At 45.2% G+C, this 24398-nt stretch overlaps 1 protein-coding gene across 2 annotated transcripts in view; it reads left to right on the top strand.

Annotated features, from left to right (window-relative positions):
- FANCL (FA complementation group L) overlaps window positions 1-24398 on the top strand; it is a 304454-nt gene that overhangs the window by 29714 nt on the left and 250342 nt on the right. For both annotated transcript variants that reach the window (XM_069234372.1, XM_069234373.1), the window contains exons 3-4: window positions 815-875; window positions 15612-15668. In XM_069234372.1, the coding sequence (XP_069090473.1) occupies window positions 815-875; window positions 15612-15668 (118 nt within the window). The remainder of the gene's footprint in view (window positions 1-814; window positions 876-15611; window positions 15669-24398) is intronic.

Raw genomic sequence — 24398 nt, 5'->3', positions numbered from 1 at the left:
TTTTGGTCGTACCAGCAATGGAATATCATCCTGTTTGCTATCTTTTGTGGGGCAACAGATTTGCTGTTCGTCAGGTAGCTAGATGTTGTGAGGTGTGCGCTGAAAATCGGGTGTTGGAAATGTGGGACTTTGACGTACAAATGAGGAGTTTTCCGGTAATGATCTGTCTATGAAGTCAAGAGTGTTATGTCTGATATCCTGCAACAGGTTGTCAGATGTGTGAGCTCTGGATTTAGATGGGATAGTCTATTCTGATATGCGTAATGTTTAATATTTATAAAAGGGCTAAGTCCAATACTCGTTCTTTTGTGTATCTTGGTTTTCCTAATAACCCAAATTGAGTGAGTATATGGAATGACAAGTGCAATAGGACTGCTGCCTACCACCCAGCTACTCAGGAATCTCAGGGAATCTTTTTTTCTCTCTTGTGTCATGAAACAGCCATAATAAAGTAATGGTCCTTTCGTTAAGAATGACCTATATGGATTCTTACTTGGGGGGGGGGGGGGGGAAGAAAGAAAGAAAAAAAGAAAGAGGTTGAGTTCTTAAAGATTTACTGGTATGAGATGGACAGGACTGACACTACAAGGAACATGAGCATAGTTTACTTTTTCACTGACCTTCTGGGAAATGCAGTTGCTGTTTCTAAAGGTGTTTTTATTTTTATTTTCTTCTTCTTCTTTTGGATGCTCTCATTAGCAAAGGAATAAAGCATAGCCCAAGTCAAGTTTGCTTTCAAAGTCTGTGTCAAGCTTAAGTCTTCTTTAAAGATGGTTTGGTATTCTATGATTAACATGTTTTGTGTTTTTTGTAGATTACAGTGTAGCTGGCAGTTGAAGAAAGTATTACATGGATATCAAAATATAGTAAAACAGGTAAGAATTTCAATGACCTCTAAATTTTGCTAGTAAGTTTGTGTGTTTGCTTTAAAATGTTTGGTTGCAAAAAAAAATAAAAAATGCAAAGGATAAGGGAATGTGATTTCTACAGCTTACGTTCTTCTTCCAGTTCATAAGTGAATAATATTTGCATGCTGTTGATGGGCTTTGCATGCCTTGGAGGCATTTTATATATATATTGATCTTTAAATATTACATAAAAGTGGAGAAGCAATATAATCAAAATTCCATTCCATAATACTCTAAACCAAGGGAGTAATCTTCAGTTTGTTTTATGGCTCAGTAGTGGACCTCGGAACACCAGCTTTCCACAGGATCTGTCTTGACTTGAAAACATCTATAGGAAATCTGCCCTTTCTGCATAATCATCCTAGATTTTTATGCCTTTTTCTCGACCCTATATTTTTGGTGACTTTAGAACTCTGTGCACTTTATCCCTGCTAATCAGAATGTAAAGTGCCTACGCTCCCCCTTTAAACATGGTTGAATTGGCATATTCCCAATTAATATATTTAACTTGCCTTTGAGTCCTTAGTACATGGTACAAAGTGTACCAAGGGCCTGTAAGTTAAATGTCTCAAGTGGACTGTAGCACCCATTATGCACCTAATAGAGACAGAAATCTTAAACCCTATTGACCCTAATTGAGATACCTAACCTTGACATGCCAGTAAATGCTCCAAAGCTGAAAAGGAATCATCTGCATAATGGATCTGGAAGCATTGTACAGCTAAGGTGAACGCTTTTGCAATCTCCCGATAATTATTTTCAGTTTGTATTAGGCAATGACCAAGACTTGTTTGCACCAGACTTGGTTTCAAACAGGATAGTTTCACAGTGAATTATCATTTCAACAAAAACATAGCAAACACGCTCTCAGAGCTTTTCAGAATTTACAGTAACTGAAGTGTAGCATGAAAGTCCTTCCTGATCATTTTGACTCTCCTGGGACATGCCAGCCCAAAAAAACTTGAAACCCTATAACATAACAATCACTGTTGTTCATTGCTGCAAGCGCTATCTGACACATGCTTAATGTCCACCACAAATCTCTTAAAATTGGGCACAAACAGCATGGGAAATAAATCTAGAACTTTCGTTTCACAAAGACGATACATAGTGTTGACCTGAACGAATTCTGAGGTACGACATGAACAGTTTAAGCCCTGCATCACAATCTGCCCCTAATATGCATGCTGATAAAGATGCCAGTGTGTTAATAAACTTGACAGACTCGAACCCCAAAGGACTTTTGCCTTTGAAAAATAAATATTACACCACTGTCCTCGAGTCTAATGTATCAGCCGGTAGTAACAAAAATATGTTGTTAAAATCCCATGTGAAGCTTACTGAACTTAGTACACGTGAATTTATTGTATTGCCTCCTCTCATGATTCAGACAGAAAGACTCCCTCTTCTTCACCCCTAATTGTCCTTGCCCTTAACCTCTACTCTTAAAAACCAGAGAAGATAGCTGATGCCTCCTGGCACATTTGGTGGTAAGGCAGAAGCACTTGTTTTTCCACTGAGGATTCGAAACCATCTTTCCCCTATAAGGTACTACTAGTGGACCAGATGCAACAGCCACTTCACTACATTTTAGTCTTTCAGAGTGCTTCAGGCGCTGCTCCTCTTTCAGGCTGTCACTTGGTTAAAAACACTGATTTGGTCAATCTTATTACGGTCACTTCGCCCCCCTTGACTTAAATAGCCTCACTCCACTAGTCCCAGTCCACTTTAGCTTGTTTAGACTGTAGCAGCTCAGTATGGCATGTCAGTTCTGAGGAGAAGAGACTGGAAAATTAACAGTGTAAATTGGATGCATTCCTATTGCTCACATCTTTGGTGTACAGATAATTCACCCAACCTGGAACAATGATGACAAGGTGCTCAGCTTTCAGAGATATGCTCCAATGTAGATATTTTAGTAAAACAGCTCCTAGAGTACTCAAGAAGTCACATACAGAATTTCTACGTTGTCAGTATACCACCGAAAACTGTTTTGGAAAGTACAGGCAGAGACATGGCCCTCAGGAGGAGCTGGTCAGGATCACGAGCTGTTCTCATCCTCAGTCCATTTGATTCCACCTAGTACCTTGCAATATTGGGATTTCCACAACACTGGAGGTAATCCAGCTGGGAGCAGTCTTGAGCCACTTACAGTCTGATACTGGTCTTCATATGAGAGAGCGGTAAGGTGGTGAGGAAGTCGTATTGAGGTTTGGAACCATAGGGCTATTTTTGGTAACAAGCTTGTATGTGAATATCAAGATAGAAGCCGGTTTCCTGGGTTAATTTGCTCATGGTAGAAATCTAATGGCTGCGGCATGTTCTATACCATAAAAGAAGGTATTGTATAGCAACTGTCTAGAGTGATTTGCTGCCTCCTTCACTGTAAAACGTTTCATTACCCCCAAACAAGGTGTATAATTTCCTCTTGTTGAGGATGAACAATGTCTCAGCTGTTCATCATAGTAACAGCTACCAGGTCCCTACTATAGAGGCCAAGAGAAAAAGTATGCTGATTTCTTGCACTTCTGACTGATTGTTGAATTGTGGTGCGGATTCAGTACCTTTAGAGCCTCCAGAGATGGATGTCATTCGAATATTTGCTTCCTCACATGCAGGTTTACCATTACTTTGCAGTAAGTCCATATCAATAGTGTGCAACTGCAAGTTAAACCCCGTAAAGTGGGAAATTACGATGTGGGACAGATTTAACCCCAGACCATCAGTTGTAAAACCACACAGCATTCCCTATTCAATGGGCTTTAGCACACACATTTGCCACCTTTTGTCAGACAGGTGGCCAGTGTATTCAGAGACCTCTAGGTGGGGTAGGTGTGGGGAGGGAAGGGGGAGATGTTTTCTGGCAGGTGGCAGCATTGTATGACCAAGGCTCAGAAATGGGAAGGAGCTTAGCTATTTCTGCTTTTTTATTTACTTATTTAGCTTTGCCCGGTCAGAATTACCTGCCAGAAAACTAGAATATGGTTTTCCCATGCCTCCAGCGCAATCAGAGGAGAAACAAATTAGTTTCTCCTCTGTATGGGGGCAGGGGAGGCAAAGAGGCATGAAAAGGGAATGAAATGCTTTTCCTTCCCTTTTCATTTCTCTCTGAGCATTCCTGCAGCACGATCGCATAGTGATCGTGCTGCAGGAATGGCACTAGACACCAGGGATATTGTTTTTTTTGTTTTTTGTTATTGGCAAATAAGAGGAGCGATCCCTCGTGCAAGGGTCGCTCCCCGGGGGCAATTTTTTAATGAGGCCTTTTCTGCCCCCTCCTCCCATCCTGTCCCCCCAACCCAACCAGCGGGCAGATCAGCCTAAATTATTTAGGGGGCTGAAGCCACTAGACACAAAGGATCATTTTTTATGTTGTTTTCGTTTACACTCATAAGGGGAGCGACCACTTAGGCAAGGGTCGCTCCCCTGGGGGGGAGGGTGGGGGCAAATTGTTTTTATTTAGGCCATTTCTGCCTCCCTTGGGGGCTGATCGGTCTAAATTAATTAGGGGGCTGAAGCCACTAGACACAAGGGACTTTTTGTTTTTTTTGTTTACACTCATAAGGGGAGTGACCCCTTAGGCAAGGGTCGCTCCCCTGGCGGGGGGGGGATTGTTTTTAGGTCATTGCTGCCCCCCTTGGGAGCAGATCAGCCTATTTTTATTAGGCCTATCTGTCCCAAGGGGGGCAGAAAAAAACACACACCAGGGATTTTTTTTTTTTGCGACAATTTCAAAAAAGGGGAGCGATCCCTTATGCAAGGGTTGCTCCCCTGAGGGGGTCACATTTATTTTAGGCCATTTCTGCTCCCTTGGAGGCAGATCGGTCTATGTTTGTAAGGCCCATCAGCCCACCAGAGACCAGGGAAGTTTTTTTTCAAAGAAAGGGGGTGGTGGTATGGCCAAACCCCCACCAAAAGTAAATGGGGACAAAGTTGTTCTGCCTGCCAGTGGGCAGATGGGGCAATTACACCCGATCCATTCCCCGGGGAAGGGGCAGAAAGCTTATTAGATGCGAGGGAATTAAGAACAAATAGTGGGATGGTGGCTACCAACCAGTATGGGCATAGTTATGCCCCATCCCAACTGAAGGGTGTAACAGTCTTTCAGCTCTCCCCTCGCACACTAAAACATCTTAGCCCTCGGCAAGCAAGAGGACATTTGATTATTTGGGGTTTTGGTTTTACATTTGGGTCATGAAAGCTTGTCTAAGTCTCAAAATTGTCCAACTTGGAATGGTGAGGGCTGCACTTTCTGGACTTTGGGATGCTGCCATGTAGAAAAATCACCAAGACCTAGACACATCTGAAGACTAAACATCTGGGTGAGTCCAGGGTGGTGTGCTTTACATGCATTTTCTTACCCACAATGCCCTGCAAACCCCTAACTTTGCTAGAAATCACACATTTTTCCCACATTTTTGTGATGGACCCTTCCTACCACCCAGCATTGTCACATCTATACCAATAAAATTTCTGCCCCACTTGTCAGCCTAAAAACTTTTTTTTCAAACTGCCCTTCTGGAACTGCTTTGATTCCCCTTCATTTTTGACATGTTGACATGTTTTTAATCTGTTTCTCCTCGGATCGCGCTGCGGGGGTCATCTGATCGCGCCCTGACGTCAGATGACACTGGGGGTGAGGGGCGGGTGGTCGGGGGTGGAAGGGGAAGCGATTGCCCTTCCAGCCCTGCCCACAGGAGTGGGATAGAAGGCCTTCGGGGGGAGCACTAGCACTTCCCCCGAGGGCCTGGTGCAGGATGTAACCCTTACGTCCTGCCCGAGCGGTGCTACCCAGGATGCTACCCAGGATGTAACCGTTATGTCCCAGGCACCAAACAGGTTAAAGAAGATTAATTCGAAATGGAATAAACGCAACAGATAAATTAAAAAGACTGTGGTGTGATAGGTTGGTGGATACAATTGTATGGCTAAGGCCATGAAGTGTGCTGCACTATTTTATTGTTTTTGAGAGCTTTTGTGACCCGCACAACCTCATCCACAAAATGTGTGGAACCATTTCTGGGAAGACATTTAACAACCTGAAAAAGTGAACAGAAAATGTTTGTTATCAGTCCTGTTATAATTTTGACAAGTTTAGGCAGTTTTCATTTCTTTGAATTAAACCTATCGCAGCATTCTGCACAAAAATAAGACCCCAAACGGAGAAGTGTAATGTAATCTACAAAGAAAAGAAAATCAGACCGTGCCTGCAACCGAATGAAAAGTTTCCGAAGGGGACCACTTGTTTAACATTAACAAATTCCTGGGTTCCCCTAGGTGTCCAGTTTTCAGAAATGTCCAGGTTTGCTAAGTTTTTCTAGGTGCCAGCTGAGCTAGAGGCCAAAGTCCACAGCTAGGCACTTTGCAAAAAACAGGTCTGTTTTCTTTGGGAAAATGTGATGTGTCCACATTGAGGTTTGGGGCATTTCTTGTTGCGGCCACTAGGCCTACCCACACAAGTGAGGTACCATTTTTATCGGGAGACTTGGGGGAACACAGAATAGAAGAACAAGTGTTATTGCCCCTTGTCGTTCTCTAAATTTTTTCCTTCCAAATGTAAGACAGTGTGTAAAGACATCTATTTGAGAAATGCCCTGTAATTCACATGCTAGTATGGGCACCCCGGAATTTAGAGATGTGCAAATAACCTCTGCTTCTCAACACCTTATCTTGTGCTCATTTTTGGAAATACAAAGGTTTCCTTGATACCTATTTTTCACTCTTTATATTTCACCAAATGAATTGCTGCATACTGTTCTGCTTTCCTACATATCTCCTATCGGAGCTTACAGAACCTCTCTGGAATGTACTTCTGAGTTCAAAGAAGACCTTTATTGTTGTTAATTCTTCCCCACCCACAAGTTCTTGTGAGACAAAATAAGTAGATTTCAAGCACACGTTCAAAAGAGTAGTCGCACCAATGAAAGCAAAATATATCACAGTACTTCTCAGTTGCAATGTACACAGCAAATATATATGATTATAGTATCAAAGCAAAGCATAAAAGTAAAAATTCATCACCGTATGGGCAAGTAGGGCCTATCTTCAGCTTCATCTTTCTGGGGTCTGCAAGTTGATGACTCCGGTCAACTGCGAGAAAGAGATTATCTACCCAAACGGGAGACTGGCAACTGACGTCTAGCTCCAGCCTGAAGTCAAGCAGATTCAAATCCAACTCACTGTAGCCCAGAGTCATCCTTAAAAGCAAACTCAGTGTGAGATCTGAACGACCTTGGAGAATGGCCAGTTCCCTGAGCCATTCCGCTCTCAGACTGGATTGCGAGGTAAACCCAAAATCTACATGCTCTTATCAGCTAAGGTCTGGTGTGAAGAAAACAGCTTGGTTCATCTTGTGGAAAAACACAGCTTGGAAAAAACACAGACATCTCTGCAATGTCTCAACTGCAATGTCTAACTCCACGTTAAAGCCAATAGGCAGCTAACCTAAATATCAAATGTAATGTCATGTCAAAGCCAATAGGCAGCTAAACTGCTAATGTCATGTCAAAGCCAATAGGCAGCTAACCTAAATATCAAATGTAATGTCTAATATCATGTCAAAGCCAATAGGCAGCTAAACTGAATACAGAATGTAATGTCTAATTCCATGTCAAAGCCAATAGGCGGCTAAACTGAACAAAACATACAATGTGCTACTGGTGAACATTGAGCAACTAATATGCGCAGTGGTGAAACACAAAGTCATTGGTCAAACACAATTAATAGCATCACATTCCACCCTATGACCAATGAATTTTTGTTTCACATACCTCTTATTTCAAACAAAAACATCAACACAAAAAAAAACTAGAAGCAAATCAGATTTGAATGATAAAAGCAATCACTGTAAAGCAATGGAAGTGGATTAACATATTGATCTCATAACCCTTCACATCAGATACATCTGCACAGAAAAGACTGAAACTTATATACTCTGAGATAATAGTGTCTCTAAAATAGCAATTTGATGTAGCATGAGTTCTACTCATGTAAAGGTACACGGTCCACCTGAAAGGTTTGCTGGAAGGTAAGTGAAAGTCAGAGTTCCACACGAAAAAACACAGACAGTTAACTGTTAAGGTTGCTTAGTTCCAGTGGAAGAATGTAATCAAACAAGTTGAACTTGAACTGAAGGCGCCAGTTGCGCAAAATGGATCCATGGTGCTTGCACTTTACTCAGTCAGGTCCAGGTTGGGTGTTCGGTCCCTTCCCCGACCCCACACGCACACACCCGAAGGGACACCACACAGCACACTCATGGTCAGAGGCGAAACGTGGTAGGATCTGCAAAAGAAAAAAGTATGACTTTTCTTGCAAATAACATTCGTCATCTGAAATGTACCCTTCCTCTTCCTTTCCCTGTTTTTATAATCAGCAGGACGTTTTTAGGGCCCTTTGTTATAATTTCTGCAGGTTCTGGAGGGTCACTTGGGGCTTCAACCCACACCTCAGCACTGAGGTTTTTATCTGCTGCACCACAGCTTCCCTTTTCTTGCACTGTCAGAAGGGCTGGGGCAGACTCCTTCTTTACCAAACCTCCATTCACTGCACTTTTGACAAGTTGGGCCATTCTGTCTCCAATTTGTATGAAGGAATCAGATTATTTTCTAGTTATCAGCATAATTTTGATTTCTCCTTGGTAATCTGCAGCAATCATTCCCCCTAAAACCTGATCAATTTGCCATACCTGTTCTGGTAACTGTCCTCTCTCCAATTGATCTGTGACTGTTTGTGGGACAGATTGTGCTTGTGTGTGCTGCACAGTTTTTATCAAATCTAGGGGAATGCGCATCTCTCTCATCTCTGCCCACCTGTAAGTGGCTTTTTCTCCCAGCTGTCCACATTTCTGGTGCACCCACTTAGCCATCCCCAATAAGACAGAATTCTGGGTGGACACTTCAGACTCTGAATTTTTCTCTTTAACATCTGCAAGGGAATTGAACCAGTTATGTACCAGCCATGTGGAAAACCAAACGGCTAAACGATTGGCAGTGAACCAAGAATCAGTGTAAAAATGACACATCTCACGCAGCTCTTGCTTTAAAGTCTGACACACATTGTACAACACTGTTCCTTCTCCTGTGCTAGAAAACAACATTTCAGTAAATGAATCATTTGTCAAACAAACATGCTTTTTATCCTCAGGGGACACGAATTCAAATGGTGCCCTCAATTTCACTGGCGACTCTTTTACCTGTGGTACTCCCTGCACCCTCTCCACATCCTGAAAAGGGGCTTGTGGCACCTGTTCATGTAGGGCTGCAGTGACTCTAGCCCTGTTTTGCATGTACCAGATCCAGTGTATGATCCTAGCTAGGGGCACTCTTTTCTTCCCCTGTCCCTGATTTACATGTAAATCAGTGTTTTCCTCTTGCACTGCGCAGAAACCTAAAGTCTGCATTATTTCATTTGCCAAATCACAAGCGCGCAGCTGCTTATATTTTTTCCTAGTGACTTTATACCAAAGTGTCAAGATTTCACTCAGATGAGGGCTATACTGTTTCCAAAAATCAAACAAGCAAATGAAACTCTGTGTCTCTTGCTTAGTGCAAACAGTAAGAAACTCTAAAATCTTTTGTTTTACTTGTGCCAGTAATTGCACATTTTGCGACGGTACCTCGTAAATCACATTCTGAGCTCTGTTTTCTGTGTTATCAGTTAAGGAGTGCACTTTGACTGCCAAAGACTGAGGGATATTTTGTTTTATGCCCGACACGGAGGCTCAAACTGGCTCACAGCTGTCTTAACCCCCTCATTACTGGAATGGGAAAAGCCAGATTCTTCTAAAACAGCAGTTTTATAGCTTTCAGCATTATCTTGCATTAATGTGTTCTGGCTAATTTGCTCACGTAAATTCTTATTTTCATGTTCTAACTGCCTACATTTCTCCTGCATTTTTCTGTAAGCAGATAAAAGTATCCAAACCCTTCTGCCACGAACAAAAGGGACATCATTGCTTTCAAAAGGCACATTTTCTAAATATGCTTTATCACAGCAAGAAAACATGTTTCTCACAGCACCATCAGGCAGTTTAACTTCACATGCATTTTCAAACATGGTCTGCCGTGCTTCTGTAATTCTCTAAACAACAAAAAACAATTACACTTTTAAATTGTGCACGTAGAAATCTCCAATTTGACTCAAGACTGCTGACTACGCCATAATGTTCTGCTTTCCTACATATCTCCTATCGGAGCTTACAGAACCTCTCTGGAATGCACTTCTGAGTTCAAAGAAGACCTTTATTGTTGTTAATTCTTCCCCACCCACAAGTTCTTGAGAGACAAAATTAATAGATTTCAAGCACACGTTCAAAAGAGTAGTCGCAGCAATGAAAGCAAAATATATCACAGTACTTCTCAGTTGCAATGTACACAGCAAATATATATGATTATAGTATCAAAGCAAAGCATAAAAGTAAAAATTCATCACCGTATGGGCAAGTAGGGCCTATCTTCAGCTTCATCTTTCTGGGGTCTGCAAGTTGATGAATCCGGTCAACTGCGAGAAAGAGATTATCTACCCAAACGGGAGACTGGCAACTGAGGTCTAGCTCCAGCCTGAAGTCAAGCAGATTCAAATCCAACTCACTGTAGCCCAGAGTCATCCTTAAAAAGCAAACTCGGTGTGAGATCTGAACGACCTTGGAGAATGGCCAGTTCTCTGAGCCATTCCGCTCTCAGACTGGATTGCGAGGTAAACCCAAAATCTACATGCTCTTATCAGCTAAGGTCTGGTGTGAAGAAAACAGCTTGGTTCATCTTGTGGAAAAACACAGCTTGGAAAAAACACAGACATCTCTGCAATGTCTGCAAGCGCCTTCTGCAGCCCTTTTTTTCCGATTAAAAAATAAAAAACGAAATATTTGCTGTATTTTGGCTAATTTCTCGGACTCCTCCAGGGGAACCCACAAACTCTGGGTACTTCTAGAATCCCTAGGATGTTGGGGGGGGGAGACACAAATGTGGCGTGGGTAGCTTATGTGGACAAAAAGGTATGAGGGCCTAAGCGTGAACTGCCCCAAATAGCCAAAATAATGGCCTGGCACCTGAGGGGGGGAAAAGCCTGCAGCAAAGGGGTTAATATTCTTTTCACAAATTGCATCGGTGATCTCCGGGTTTTGCTATGAAGATCTCATTTGTTATTTGGAAGATCGTACGTTGGCACACAGTCAAAAAGGGATAAAACACGCTTTTACAGAAATAATAGTGCATATTCTGTGAGTACCTGCTGCTTCTGGACCCCACAGTAGGTACCAACTATTCGAGGAGACCCAAGCCCGCACCTTAGTGAGCTTGAAAAGGTAGAACTGAAAATCACTGCGACTGCTTGAAAAGGTTAAAAACTCTAGGGAGTGCCTAGCTACCAGTGGAATTCTATTAGACATATAGTGAGCAGTTAACTTTACAGTTCCTAAAATCATTTGACTGTGCTTGGTATGGGGAAATATGCACACTGGGGAAATCAGTGATAGTGTTTTTGAGTTGACCCAATAATGACCCTAAGTTGTACTTACCATAATCATCCTTATCATTGCAGCCAAGGGCACTAAACTATTAAGTAAAGCCATAGCATGTATAATCCATTTGATAACCTATGAGAACTACTACCTATAATTGAAACACAAAGGAGCTAGAAGAGAAGTTCTCAGTAGCTTTGTTAGATGCTGGGAAAGCCTCCAACTCAATTGAGGGAAGTTCATTTCAGGGCACTGTAATTGATTTTGGTCTGACAGTACCACATTTGATCACTCTGTCATACAAGAGACCAGGGTTAGATTCTGAGAGAAGAAAAGGTGCTATCGTAATGCAGGCAGCTACAGTGGGGAACACAGCAGGAGGCTCGTTGCTGTACACTTGGGGAAGTTCAGGCCAAATGGAGAGACCCAGGAGCCAGTTCATGCAGGAATTATGAGTACAGCCAGAGGATAAATTATTTGATGCGCTCCCTAGCTGGTTTGTTTCATATCACATTCTCAACCAGTACAGTAGGGTATAGGCAATGATTTACAGAACTTCAAGGCTGCCAGACCCACACCTCTATATGACGCTATATCTAAATGCAAATGCTGTCTTTAACAAGAACACGATGATGTTCCATGGACGTGTGTTTGCATGTTTAGTAGATTATTATCAAGGAATGACATGTTTAAGCTTATCCTTTTCAGATATGTATATAGGTAAAATGTGACTCCAAGAATCATGCAGAAATTGTATGACTGTCCAAGCTGCCTTCACAAGATGCTGGATTGCCCTAAGCAGGTAGAATTTCTGCAGCTGTGCGATGGGCCTTATGGAGAGAATGTCTAGCAAAACTAAGTTAGCAAATATATTTTGGATTTTTATGTTTAGTTAGAGAGAGATGAATGACTAAATGTGTTAACTGCGTCATCACTGGCTCAGAAAAAAATTGCAATGGTGTTCAAGTCAAGTGTTTCTTCACTGTGCAGTCCCTCACTGACTGGCCTAAAAAGTTGACAAACATTTTAATCTGATGTATTCACCACCTTAACAAGATGGTACAGGAATACAGTCCTCTACTTTTCTGTCAGAAAAAAGCAATATTGCCAAAAAACCAAAGGCTGAGGCACTTGTTCATGGAAATGTGAGATTTCCAAATGGTTACGATACAAGTAGATGTGAAAACGATTGCTTAAATGGTAAAAGACCAGAGCTTATTATACCAAGTGGGTGACATTTTGTTTGAATCGCTGGTTCCCTTGTCCTAAATCATTAGTTCTTTCTGATTTAGTGAGCAGAAACAAATTTATTGGGATATGATAATCTACTAGCTCTCTGGTACCACTTGGTTTATTTGTGCTTTTCTAATTTAACCACTATTCAACAAAAAATTTTTTTTTTAATCAAAGATGGTCAATTCTCAGCAATCGTTAGAAGTATCAAACTGTTGGTTGGCATTGTCCTTGAAAACTGTTTTACAGGTGAACTGATTTAGTACTAAAAATAAGGCCAACATCTCAAACTTTGATTAAGTTCTGTCACCCACATACTCCAAAACAGTGGATAGACCGTTGTTAGACCTTAGACCTGGCATACTTGGGGTGGTTTTCCCCACACCTTTATGCCTTCAACCCTCCTAGAAGCTTACTGCCTTTTTGCAGACTGTAGGTCTCTGAGCACTTTACAACTGCTAACCAGTGCTAAACTGCTTGTGCCTCTCTCCTCTAAACATAGTAGAATGGTCTTAAACCTAATTGGCATATTTAATTTACCCGTGCGTCCCTTGGTAAGTGGCACTACCTGTGCCCATAGTCTGTAAATTAATTGCTGCTGGTGTGCTTGCAGCACTGATTGTGCCAACCACTTAAGTAGCACTTGAAACAGGTCTTGGGTGAACCATTGCAGCCTGAGTGTACAGAGTAAACCGCCATTTTGAGCTGGCAAAAAAAGCGTTTTGACAGGCCCAGTCCTTCCTTTTTAGTACATAAAGGTCACATCCTAAGGTAGGGAGGGTGAAGTGTATTTAAAAAAGATGGACATGTACCTTTTAGTTTTACATGTCATGGTACTGAAAAACTCTTAAAAAAATATTTCACTACTGCAAGACCTACCTCTCCCGTAGGGTAACATTGGAGCTACCTTATTACTCTAATAAGTGATAATTTCAAAACGGGAGCTGGAAATTAGTTTGTTTGGTGTCTTTTAGAATTGTAATGAGAAATCCTCTCTTGTCGTAAAGTCAGATTAATTAAAATTTTGAAAATGCCACTTGTAGGAAGTTACCATTTTCCTGCCTTAGCCATTGGGTGCCTGCAGCCTGTGTCAGGGGTCACATGATTGGGTGTAGTTGACAGTTGGGCTTTGTGTTTTCCTTCTAGACAGCCACACACAATAAAGAACAAAGGTGTGCCTGGAAGGGGCATCACTGGCAGGATAGAAGTGCGGAGCTGGGCAGGGCCCTACATACATTTAAATCGGCTTTGTTCTGCCTCCACACAAAGGGCGGCATTTCCCCTGTAGTTAGTTTGGAGCCAGGATAGGGAAGGCAGAATGCTTTTTGGTTTCAAAACTAAACCTCTAGAAGCTTCTTCTGCTTCAAAGGAAGGCCCAGGTACAAACAAATATGGGACCACAGATACCAGCCCTTCCGTACCACACTTCTGGACCTGTGGATACCCTGCCAGGAAGAAGGACTGCTGTGCTCCTGAAAGGACTGCTGCTTTGAAGGAGTGCAGCCCTGCTGTGATGACCCTCTGCCTTCTTGTCTGGGTGAGAAGGACTTGACCTGTATCTGCTGAACCCAGGACGCCACAGTGACTCCAAGGGCTAGTTGGCTGGACTCCTGATGAGAGCCTCAGGGAAAGAAGGCTCCAACAACCTTGAGCCCAGCACCTGGACCATCTCTGAGTCCTGCTCTTCCAAGTCTTGCAACTGAGTCCTGGACCCTTGGAATTGGGCCTGAAGGTGCTCTGCCAGCCCATCTTTGGACCCAGCAGAACCGACGTATCACCTCTGCTGCGGGGTGCAACCACGAGCAGAACCAATGCATTGCCTCTGCTGTAAGGGGTCTCCCAGTGCAGGGCCTCCTTATAGACTTCACAGCCCCCATCGGAACCACTGCTGTGCGAAGCTTCACTGATGCAGGCCCTTGCATCACAAATTCCTTGTCAACGGCAGCCTTGACGATGATGCAGGTTCTTGTTTCACAGCCTCTCAGCTCTTTGGAACCAACGCATCGCCTCGACTGTGCGTCGCATGCTCGATGCCGGAGTTCGCATCACTAGCCCTTGTCGATAGGGTCCTTGACGACACAGAACCTTGCATCACAGCCCCTTGGAACTGACGCATCGCCTTGGCTGCGCGACACATCCTTGATGCTGGACTTTGCAACTCTCTTCAACCAGAATTTAAGGTACTCTCATTAAGCAGGCTTAACGAGTCCCTGTAGTCAGCCTGCGCTCCATTGCAACTTTGTTCTGGTCCGGCGTGACCAGACATCCACAATTGGCCCTCTGTTATTTTTTTGGTGCCATTTTCACTAAAATCTTTAAAATTGCATGTCTCCAGTTCTACTGATTGTTATCTTGTCGTTTCCGGCTTGATTTATTTATGAAAATGCACTCTATTTTTCTAAATTGGTGTAGGATTTTTCTTTTGTTGTGTTTTCACTTTATTACTGTTTGAAGTGCGGCATAAATCCTTTACACATTACCTCTTAGTAAAGCCAGGCTGCTGTGTGGCAAGATTCAAGGGCCCACAGCGGGAGGCTCTTTGCTGTACACTTGGGGAAGTTCAGGCCAAATGGAAAGACCCATGAGCCAATTCCTGCAGCATGCAGGAATTATGAGTACAGCCATAGGATAAAGTATCTAATGCACTCCCAAACTGGTTTATTTCCTAATGCATTCTCAACCAGTACAGAATGGTTTAGGCAATGATTTACAGAACTTCAAGGCTGCCAGACCCACACCTCTAGATGACGCTATATCTAAATGCAAACTTCATAGGGATTAAGCACAGGTTAATTTGGGGTTTGAATTGTGCCTCACCCTGATCAGGACTGTGGTTCCCGATAGTGTAGGGTTTCCCCACCCCTCAACAATAACTGTGTCTCGGCCATGGTTTCACTTTTTTTCTGTGACACATTTTTATCGTCTTCAGTAAAATAAGTTTTTCTGCATTGTTTATTTAGAACTGGTGATTCATTTAATTGAATATTGACTTTAAATCTTTATGTTCGCAGAGACTGCAGCACAGCTCAGATCTGGCTAGCTTTATGCTTGAGTTAAAGACTATTTTGGTAAGTAAAAAATAATAAAGTTTAAGTTATTTTTAATCAAGAGTTTGCGCTAACAATTATCACTAGAGGTGTTTTCCAGAGATACTTTTGCAGTATGATGTATGGCTTCTGTTATTTTTTTTTTTAATATTTCATCACGTAGATTCTCGCCTTTGCGCATCTTCACTAATAATTACCTTACTTCTATTTCTAAAACAAAATGTATGTTTTCAGTGCTAGTTAAAAAAAAATGTAGTAGTGTGTCTGTATTTTAGCTACATTTACTCCATTAAAATGAATAAAATGCATTTCCTCTGTTCAAATGATAATGCAATTTTTTTCTCTGTAGTTGTCCTTTCTTAAAATTTCACCTAAAATAAAAAATGCTGAGATAAATGAGCTTGTTGGATTTTTGGTATTTAGCTTTTTTTTTTTTTTAATATACATGCCTTTATTGAGTATGCCATAACAAAATCTGGACTGGAGATCACATACCTTTAAATCGTCATGGGAATTTATCAAGTCATAGCATATTGTATACAGGCTAAGTGGGTAATGTGACTGTGGGGAACTCCACCAAATGCCAGTAGCTGGATGGCGCAGTAAGCCCTCCATGTATGTCTCTAATCTGCACATTCTCGCACCTGTGTACTGCTGGCGGTCGGCCAGTCCATGATAGCATCTCACTAAGACAACACGAAGAGTTAAACAGTAACTGCATTAGGAAATAAAAGAAAAAGAAATAATAGAAAAAGACAACAATGACAGCAGTGGCAGCATGATCTTGCAGTTGCAGTCTCTCCCCCAACCCCCATCAATCTGCACAGTGGTGGGGACAGGACAGGAGAGGGGAGGGTGGGGGAGGAATTAAAGCAACGAGAACACGGGGGGACAGCGCACCCACCTGGGGGAACCAAGTGTGCGAGGAGATGGTTAGTCCACAGTTGCGACACCTGCAGCTCAACAATCTGGATCGTATCACTCAATTGGGCCCAGCTATCTGGGCTTCGGTGCGTCTGCCCCGCCACTGCAGCAGATGCTGTCTGGTCCAGGTCTCTCAGGTTTTCTGCGTCAAGGGGCCCCCAACATTCAGTCTCTCTCAGCGAACTCATCTGTGCGCTCTATTTGCAACCTCTGCTATTCCCCTTTCATGCATATCTTCCAGCCACCTATGTTTCTCAGAGGGGCCAGGTCCAGTGAACAGAAATGCAACGCCTGGCCAGCACCAGCCCCACCAAGGTGAACCTATGGTTCATCTTGACTCCCCGTGTGGGAGTCGGAAGGATACCAGTAGACAGTGTTTAATCGAGGTTTCCAGTCATACCCGAACGGACTCCCAAAGTATTTGCAATTTCCCCCCAGTATCTCTGCAGTCTGCAACACTCCCAAGCCATGTGTAAGAATGTTGCTGGCTCCACACCGCATCTGGGACATGCAGCTGATTGCGTCGTATCAAACCTGTGTAGCCATTGTGGTGGTAAGTCCGTACGGTGAAGTAGTGGAATTGGGTAAGTTTGAATCGCGTGTTGCTGGCCACCTCCCGGATCCGTGAACAGGCCTGTCGCCATTCCCCCTTCGTGAGAAGCTCGGGCAAATCTCCTGTCCGTCTGTCACAGGCACCTGACATATCTGTCCGGCGGTCTCTCTTCACGGCTTTATACAAGCAGGATATCATGCCCTTTGAAGAACCTGGGTCCAGCAGTAACTGCAGCGTTCATGATTCCCCAGGCTCTGGAGGGAACCCGACCCAGACCTTGCCTGCTATGTGCGAGATCTTGGTGTGCTGCAAAAACTGGCCAGGCCCTACCTGAAAGAGGACCTGTTCCTTGGCAACCGTGAGGAAGACATTGAGGTACAGATCACCAAGCTTTAGTATAGCCCCCCTTCTTACCACTATGCCAGATCCATCACTGATTAGATCCGATGAAAGCACGGTAGCCATCTAAGGGGCAGCCTCCTGGTATACGGGTCCCTACGCAGCATGTATGTGACCACCTACTCCCAAACCTCCGCCACTTGGCAAACAATGAAGGGGCATACATCTGGGACCCTGGATACATGCATCAGACACCCAAAAAGGTCTGCGTCGTCGCCCCACTCTTCCAGCAGGGTCTTCTCATTCTGGCGATCCGTGCATCACTGTGCCGCATTGCAGTAATCTGGCAAAGTAGTACATCTGGAGCTCTGAGACACCCAAGCCTCCAATTTCACTGTCTAATTTCAGGATCTCCAGCCTCACCATACTCCTCTTACCGGCCCCCACCAGTGACACCAACTGACTGTTTAGTTTAGTGAAGGTGAACTTCGGCATTTGACAGAGTGAGTTCTGCAGAACATATAGGCAGGGCAACAGTAGCACCATCCGACTAAGAGCCACTCTGCCCACCATAGACAGGTAGGCGGTTCCTAAAGCTAATTGATGACTCCAGGTTTTCGAGCATCCTCCCTATGTTGAGTCGATGGTTGGCTCCCAGGGTATAAGCCACCTATATACCCAAATAACAGAAGTGTTTGCACTCTCAGCAGAGTCCCATCACAAGAAGGGACAGCCGGTGCGCGAGCGCCTGACCTGCCAGGAGGAAAATCAAAAATTTTTAGCGAGTAACTTACAGTCCGGACAGTAGTTTGAATTCAGTCATGATGTCAAACAGTGCCTACACTGAGCTCTCCAGGTGGGTGACACATTCAGGAAGACTACGTACATGCAGCCTCCTACTACTATGCCATAGCGGGGCATGTTGCGATTGAATCGAACTGTCAATGGCTCCATTGCCAAGGCAGAGATAATGGGCACCCCTGCCTCGTGCCTGGCACGATGGGGAACTGGTCAGAGATCACACTCCCATTCCTGATGCGTGCCACTGCTTGATTGCGTAATAATTTCACCCACACAAGAACTCTGGTGCTAGCCCCATCCCCCACAGCACTTCCCATACATACTCCCATCTGAGCATATCAAAGGCCTTTTCAAAGTCCAACGCTATAGAGGCGGCAGGAGTGTCAGAGTCAGCCACAGAGTGTAACACGGGGGCCAGCCTCCGCAGGTTCATCTGCATTCCCCTACGTGGCATAAAACTGCATTATTCTGTGCGCACCAGGTGGGTCACCACCATGTCAGCCTCGCCACCAAGATCCAGGTTTTGGCCAGGATCTTGGTGTCAACTCTCAGCATAGAAAGAGGCCAGTATGAGCTAGGGTCCACTGGGTCTCTGCACAGTTTGGGGAGCATGATAATCCGGGCCTCATGCGTAGGTGGCGGCGATGCTACAGTGTTTGGATTCTTGAAGTGCTTCCAGCAGGTCGGTTGTTAAAAGTCAGGTAAAAGTCTGGGAATAATCTGCTGGGAGTCAGTATTGCCATGGGGCATTACATCTCGCCATAGAGTGAACGGCTCCTTTATCTGGAGCTCCTTTTCCAGTTTCCATGAGGTGGGGGAGCTCAAGATCTTCCAGGAACCACCAGGGACATTCCATGTCATCTCATGCCTCACCCCGGTAGACTGTCGCCAGGTGGTCTCGCTGTAGCGTATTGATGTTCAGCTGCATGTTAACCATTGAGCCATCATCTCGCCACACTGAGAAAATCAGCAGGGGTGGGTGCTTTCTTCTGAGCAACCATGCCAGCATTCTCTGAGATTTGCCCCCACCCCATGTAGGCACTGACGAGAATGTCAGCGGGTCAGACAGTCCAGTCTGACCCAAGTTTCCCCAATGCGCTTTTGTGTCCTCAAGAAGGCCTCCTGGTTCTCTCTATGCCCAAATGTGCCTGTCTCTGGAAGGTCCAACAGTACTTTCTCCTCTACTGTCAATTCCGCCTCCAGACAGCAGCACATTCCGCTAATGCTGGACATACTCTTCCCATGTGTTACCACCTTCAGGGTCTCCATTCCAGCCCGCTCTGTGTTGCTGTCAATCCGTTAGTCTTGAAATAGCAGTCCCCTCCTGAAGCTCCTTGTGAAAAAGCACACCTCCTTTATAGCGGCCACCAGTGTCTCTGTTACTAAAAACCTATCCAGGTGGCATGGGTGAGTGCGTGGCAAGTGTTTTTGCGCACTGCAGGATGGGTAGGGCACCAAATATCCATGCACTGCAGCCACTCCATAACGCCCCACAGCACAGTGGTCATGTGCGGTTTTGTGTGGAGACAAGGAGGATGTTGGTGGAGCTGGTCATCTAAAACACAGTTGAAGTCCCCAGCCCAGAGCAAGGGGATCCTGATATAAGGAATCCGCTCCCTTTCCAGCCCCAAGTAGAAGTCACCATTGTCACCATTGTCGAGGTTTGGGGCATAGACATTCAGCAAACACATCTCCACTCCATCTAGTAGGCCATGTAACACACAGTATCTCCCAAATAACGACCCTGCGGACATAGCTGGAATATGTGGCCGAGTAAAGCTGTCTCCTCCATTTCCTGTGCCGTTTTGGGTCTCCCCCTCTGTCAGGTTTGTCTTCTACAGTAATGCAATGTGTACGCCTTGCCTGCGCAAATATGTCTGCACCCTATAGCACTTCACACATGACTTGAGTCCTCGGACATTTCAGACATGAATTTAAAGTGTGTCTTCATCCCGTTTTAAGTTACCACCCCTCCCCCACACACAGACCCTTCTCACCCCAATGACTCGATTACCCACCCATGATGCGCCAGCTGAACCATCATTACTATTTTAACACCCCCCAACTCACCCACTGGGTGTAAACACTGACAAACCACTTGTGTCTTCCCAAAGTCCTAAAAAAGTCCCTTATTGCCCACCCAGTCACGTAGTCTCCACTCACCCTCTGGAAACAGTCAACCAATCCCCTAACATGCTCAGATGTACCTACAGCAGTCAATCACAGTGTGTAGTGAAGGGCGGGGGGGCCTGTGCAAGCCACAAGTGCAACAGCCTCCAACCACTCAAGCACTCCGCCTCCACATACGTACTCAATCACTTGCACTTCTCACAACCGTCCTGCACCTCTCGCAACCGTCCTGCACCAGTTCACTCCAATTACATATCGCTGACACTACAACTACTCAAGCAAATACTCAGCAGTCTACACCAGACAAAGCACACAAGGGAAGGGGAAGGTGTCACAACCCCCTTATTCAGTGCCCACTACTTGCTTTCAAATGTCTGCACAAGTTCCAGGCACAGTGTTGTCCAGTTTTGCAGCAGGCCGTTACCTCGGCGGGGAGTGGGGGGGAGGTCGTCATCACTGACATGTCAGTACCGCAGCACCTGGCTATGTCGGTCTGGAAGTGTCCCGAGCAAGGCCATCCCCTTGACCTGTGTAGGTCGCCACAGTCTCAGGACTCCTCAGTGGCTGGGGTCTGTTCCACCACATCTGCTAGTATACTATAACCTGAGCTGGTGGCAGTCACGGCCTACACAAGGACTCTGGTCTCCTTTTGCTCCACCCGCTGATGTTCCTAGTCCAAAGTGCCATCATAACAGACCACCCTGAGGCACTAGCATCTTCCCACTGACTTCGGGTGATCTGCGTCCTGGGCATCGGGCTGGTATTCGCCCATCTCCCCGTACCTCCAGCTAGTTCCATGCCTCCATGTGTGTGCTGAAAAAATGTGTGCAGTTGGCATGTAACACCTTCAGTTTTGCCAGGTAAAGGAGCATGTAGTGGAGTCCCATGGCTCGTACCTTTTCTTTACTCCTCCATATGACATCTGCATCTGCTGTACCTTCCTGGTATAGTCTGGAAAGGTGCATATCACCTGATTTTCAAAGGAAGGGTCACCAGCCTGCTGGGCCACCTGCAGAATGGCATCTCTATTCCTAAAATTTAGTATCTTTGCAATCATTGTGCATGGTGATGCCCCTGCCGGAGTCCGCAAGGTCAAGGCGCGATGGGCTCTCTAAATTACAAACAAGGGGAACAGCTTGACAGATGGGAAGGTCTCCATAATCCATCACTCTAGAAAGAGCTCCTGGGTCTAACCCTCCACTCCCTCCAGAAAGACAAAAAAAATCTAAGGAGGAGCAAGTCCCTCCAGGCTCTGGGGCACCTGGCACTCACCCAAACCAACAGCAGCCACAAAGTCTACATGCACGCATCAGTGTGGCTCAGCACCATTCCACTCAACTTGTTCTTTGGGGCACCGCAAGAGATGGCACTCAGTTACATCACTCACCGTTGGGGCTGCTGCTCTCCTGGGTGGGTTGTATTGCAGTCAACTTGACCCCTCAGCTGTGGTTCTCGCAGCCCCCTAAGGTGTCATGTCCACAGTTATCCATGTCCCCTGTCTCCTCTGCAGATCCAGCTTCATAGTACATACAGCAGCTAGGGTGGAGGGACTGTACCCACTCATGGAGGCAGGAGGGTGGGGGATCACAACACAGTTACCTTCAGCTCCTGTTTTGAGTCAAAGGGTGGTCTCCACACTTTCCCCATGGGGGGAGGGGGTTAGAGTGGAGGGGGAATTGTGTCTCTGGCAATGCAGCTCTCTGATGCGAAGTCCGCTCCTCAAATCCTAGCTCCATTCACCACGCGCCTATCTTCTGAGTCCCCTCCCCCCCGTGAGTATGGACACTGGCTGTCAGGCTCTACACCGTGGTTAGTAGTCCAGATATAAGGCAGCCTCTGTGTCGCAGTCAGGAATAGGCCCGCCTATACTCCTTATGCGCCGGGGGCTGCTTTTGCTAACCAGCCCCTCTCTCCTGCGGTTTTTCAGGGGCGCGGAGGGTCCTGCTCCATACAGGTTAATCCTCCATCACTTCGTCTCGGCCGCCCCGACATCTGGGCTCTATACCGATGCAGGGAGGGCCGCCTTCTCCGTCAGCCCTCGCCCACTTCCCATGTCTCCACCTTCTCCTGCTAGGCCGCACCAGGCCAGCACGCTCAGCGGTACTCACAAAGGCCCCGCCCACCAGAGCTGGCCCAAAAAAGGATGTGTGGGGGTCCCCATAGTCACAGCGAGCCACACAACTGCTCTCAGTGTGACATTGAGTCATGATTAATGAGGATGTATTCGGGCCAGGACGGAGCTGTGGAGACTACATCCCGCTGCCATCTTGCCTGGTTCCGCCATCTGTTGATGTTCTTATCATTTTAAGTCATATTTTGTTTTTGCTGATTCTTCACTCGCTTGAGAGAAGTACACAGAACATCGATATCGGCAGAAAACCATACAAGTTGCTAGTACTATGATGTGGTGTACACATGAAAAAATCTATAACTAGCCTACTTTAATACAATATGATAAGATTTATATAGTGCATGTCTGCATCCGAAGAGGTGTCCTAGCACTAGCGGCGAGAAATACAACAGTCAATTAATTAAAGCCAAACCAGGAGGTCTGTATACCAAACAAATAGGTCTTCAGTGGTTTGCAAGTGAATTTGATGATGATCCTTGGCAGGAACACTTCTGTTACTCTGTAATTCAATATTAGATTGCTAATATAGAGGTTCAAGGGTCAGGTTGACCACTCTATGCATCTCTCCACTCACAGAGCTTTTTGAAACGATGCAAATCTCTGGATTGGAAAAGGGTGATTAGATACTTGTGCATTTCAAGGAACTGGAACAGGTAGTACTATCGGAGCAGGTTGAGTAGGATATTTTTGTGTTCCATCTTCATTCCTAATTTTCAATTCTTATTTTTATTTTCCTTGCTTATTAATAAATTTTTCTAACACCCCCCCACCCCTCCCCTTCTTTCCTCCCCCCCCCCTGCCGCCACTCGCCACCCCCCGTCCCGGCTTCTCTTTGTTTTTAGCCTCACTCGCAGCCGGGATACTACATTTCCCGGCTCGCGAGTGAAGGCTACCCGCATGGCTGTTCGGGAACTACATTTCCCGGCAGCACTAGCGGGCTCGCGCCCCCGCCCTCACAGGGCTTTCCCAAAGCCGCGGTCGCTGACCGCGGCCGCCTCGGCCCTCGCGGAGGGGGCTGATCATGTGGGATTACGCTACTTACGAGTGCCCCACCCATTTTGGGCCCCTTTCGGACGATTCCGGCCCTCGGCACCTCCGGAGGGACCGCAATCTAATCCGGTGCAACAAACGTTCACAGCTCGTATTACTTCCGGCCCCCAGGCCGCGGTGGTGATTACCTACAGCTGCAGGCAATTCTCCCCATTAAGAGTACTATATAAACTAACGACTTTCAGGTCACTTTACCCAAGCGGTCCTGACAGAGAGGTCGGTATAGGCGCACAGAGATCGCCCACCTTTGATGCAGTGAGTCTACCATCGATGGATACACAGATAAGAAGCCCTTCTCTTCTCTTCCTTTCTTTTCTTCCTTTTACTTTGCCCGCCTTCCTTTTTCCAAGCTGTCTCCCTTTTTTTCTTTTTTTCTTTCTTTTTTTCTTTTTCTCTTTCTTTTTCTTTCTTTTTCTTTTGCTTTCTCTTCCATGTCTGTCTTATTCCTTCCTTATTCCTTTGCCCCCCCCTTTTTTTGCCCCTCCCTCTTCTCTTCCCCTTTTTTCCCCTTTGTTCCCTCTTCTCTTCTCCTTCTTTCTCTTTCTTTTTCTTTTTCCCTTTCCTATTCCTATTCCTATTCTCTCATATATATTTCTTTACCTTTACTCCCCTTCTGCTCTCTCTCCCTTCTAACCCTAGAGTCTGACTATAAGAGGACGCTCCCTCTCCAGGATACCAGAGGCTAGTAGCCTTTATTGTTAGGGTAAGGAATTGTCTTCCCTGACCTACCACTCGCCGCGCATAACCTGCATTACTGCGACCGTTTTATCTGCAACCAGTACTATTGTGTTATGCATGAAATTTTGTCACGTGTGCTGTGGTT

The sequence above is a fragment of the Pleurodeles waltl genome, chromosome 5, assembly GCF_031143425.1.
Source record: "Pleurodeles waltl isolate 20211129_DDA chromosome 5, aPleWal1.hap1.20221129, whole genome shotgun sequence".
In the NCBI taxonomy this organism is placed as follows: Eukaryota; Metazoa; Chordata; class Amphibia; order Caudata; family Salamandridae; genus Pleurodeles; species Pleurodeles waltl.
Note: the sequence above shows the minus strand (reverse complement) of the source record. Positions and strands in the feature narration are given on the sequence as shown.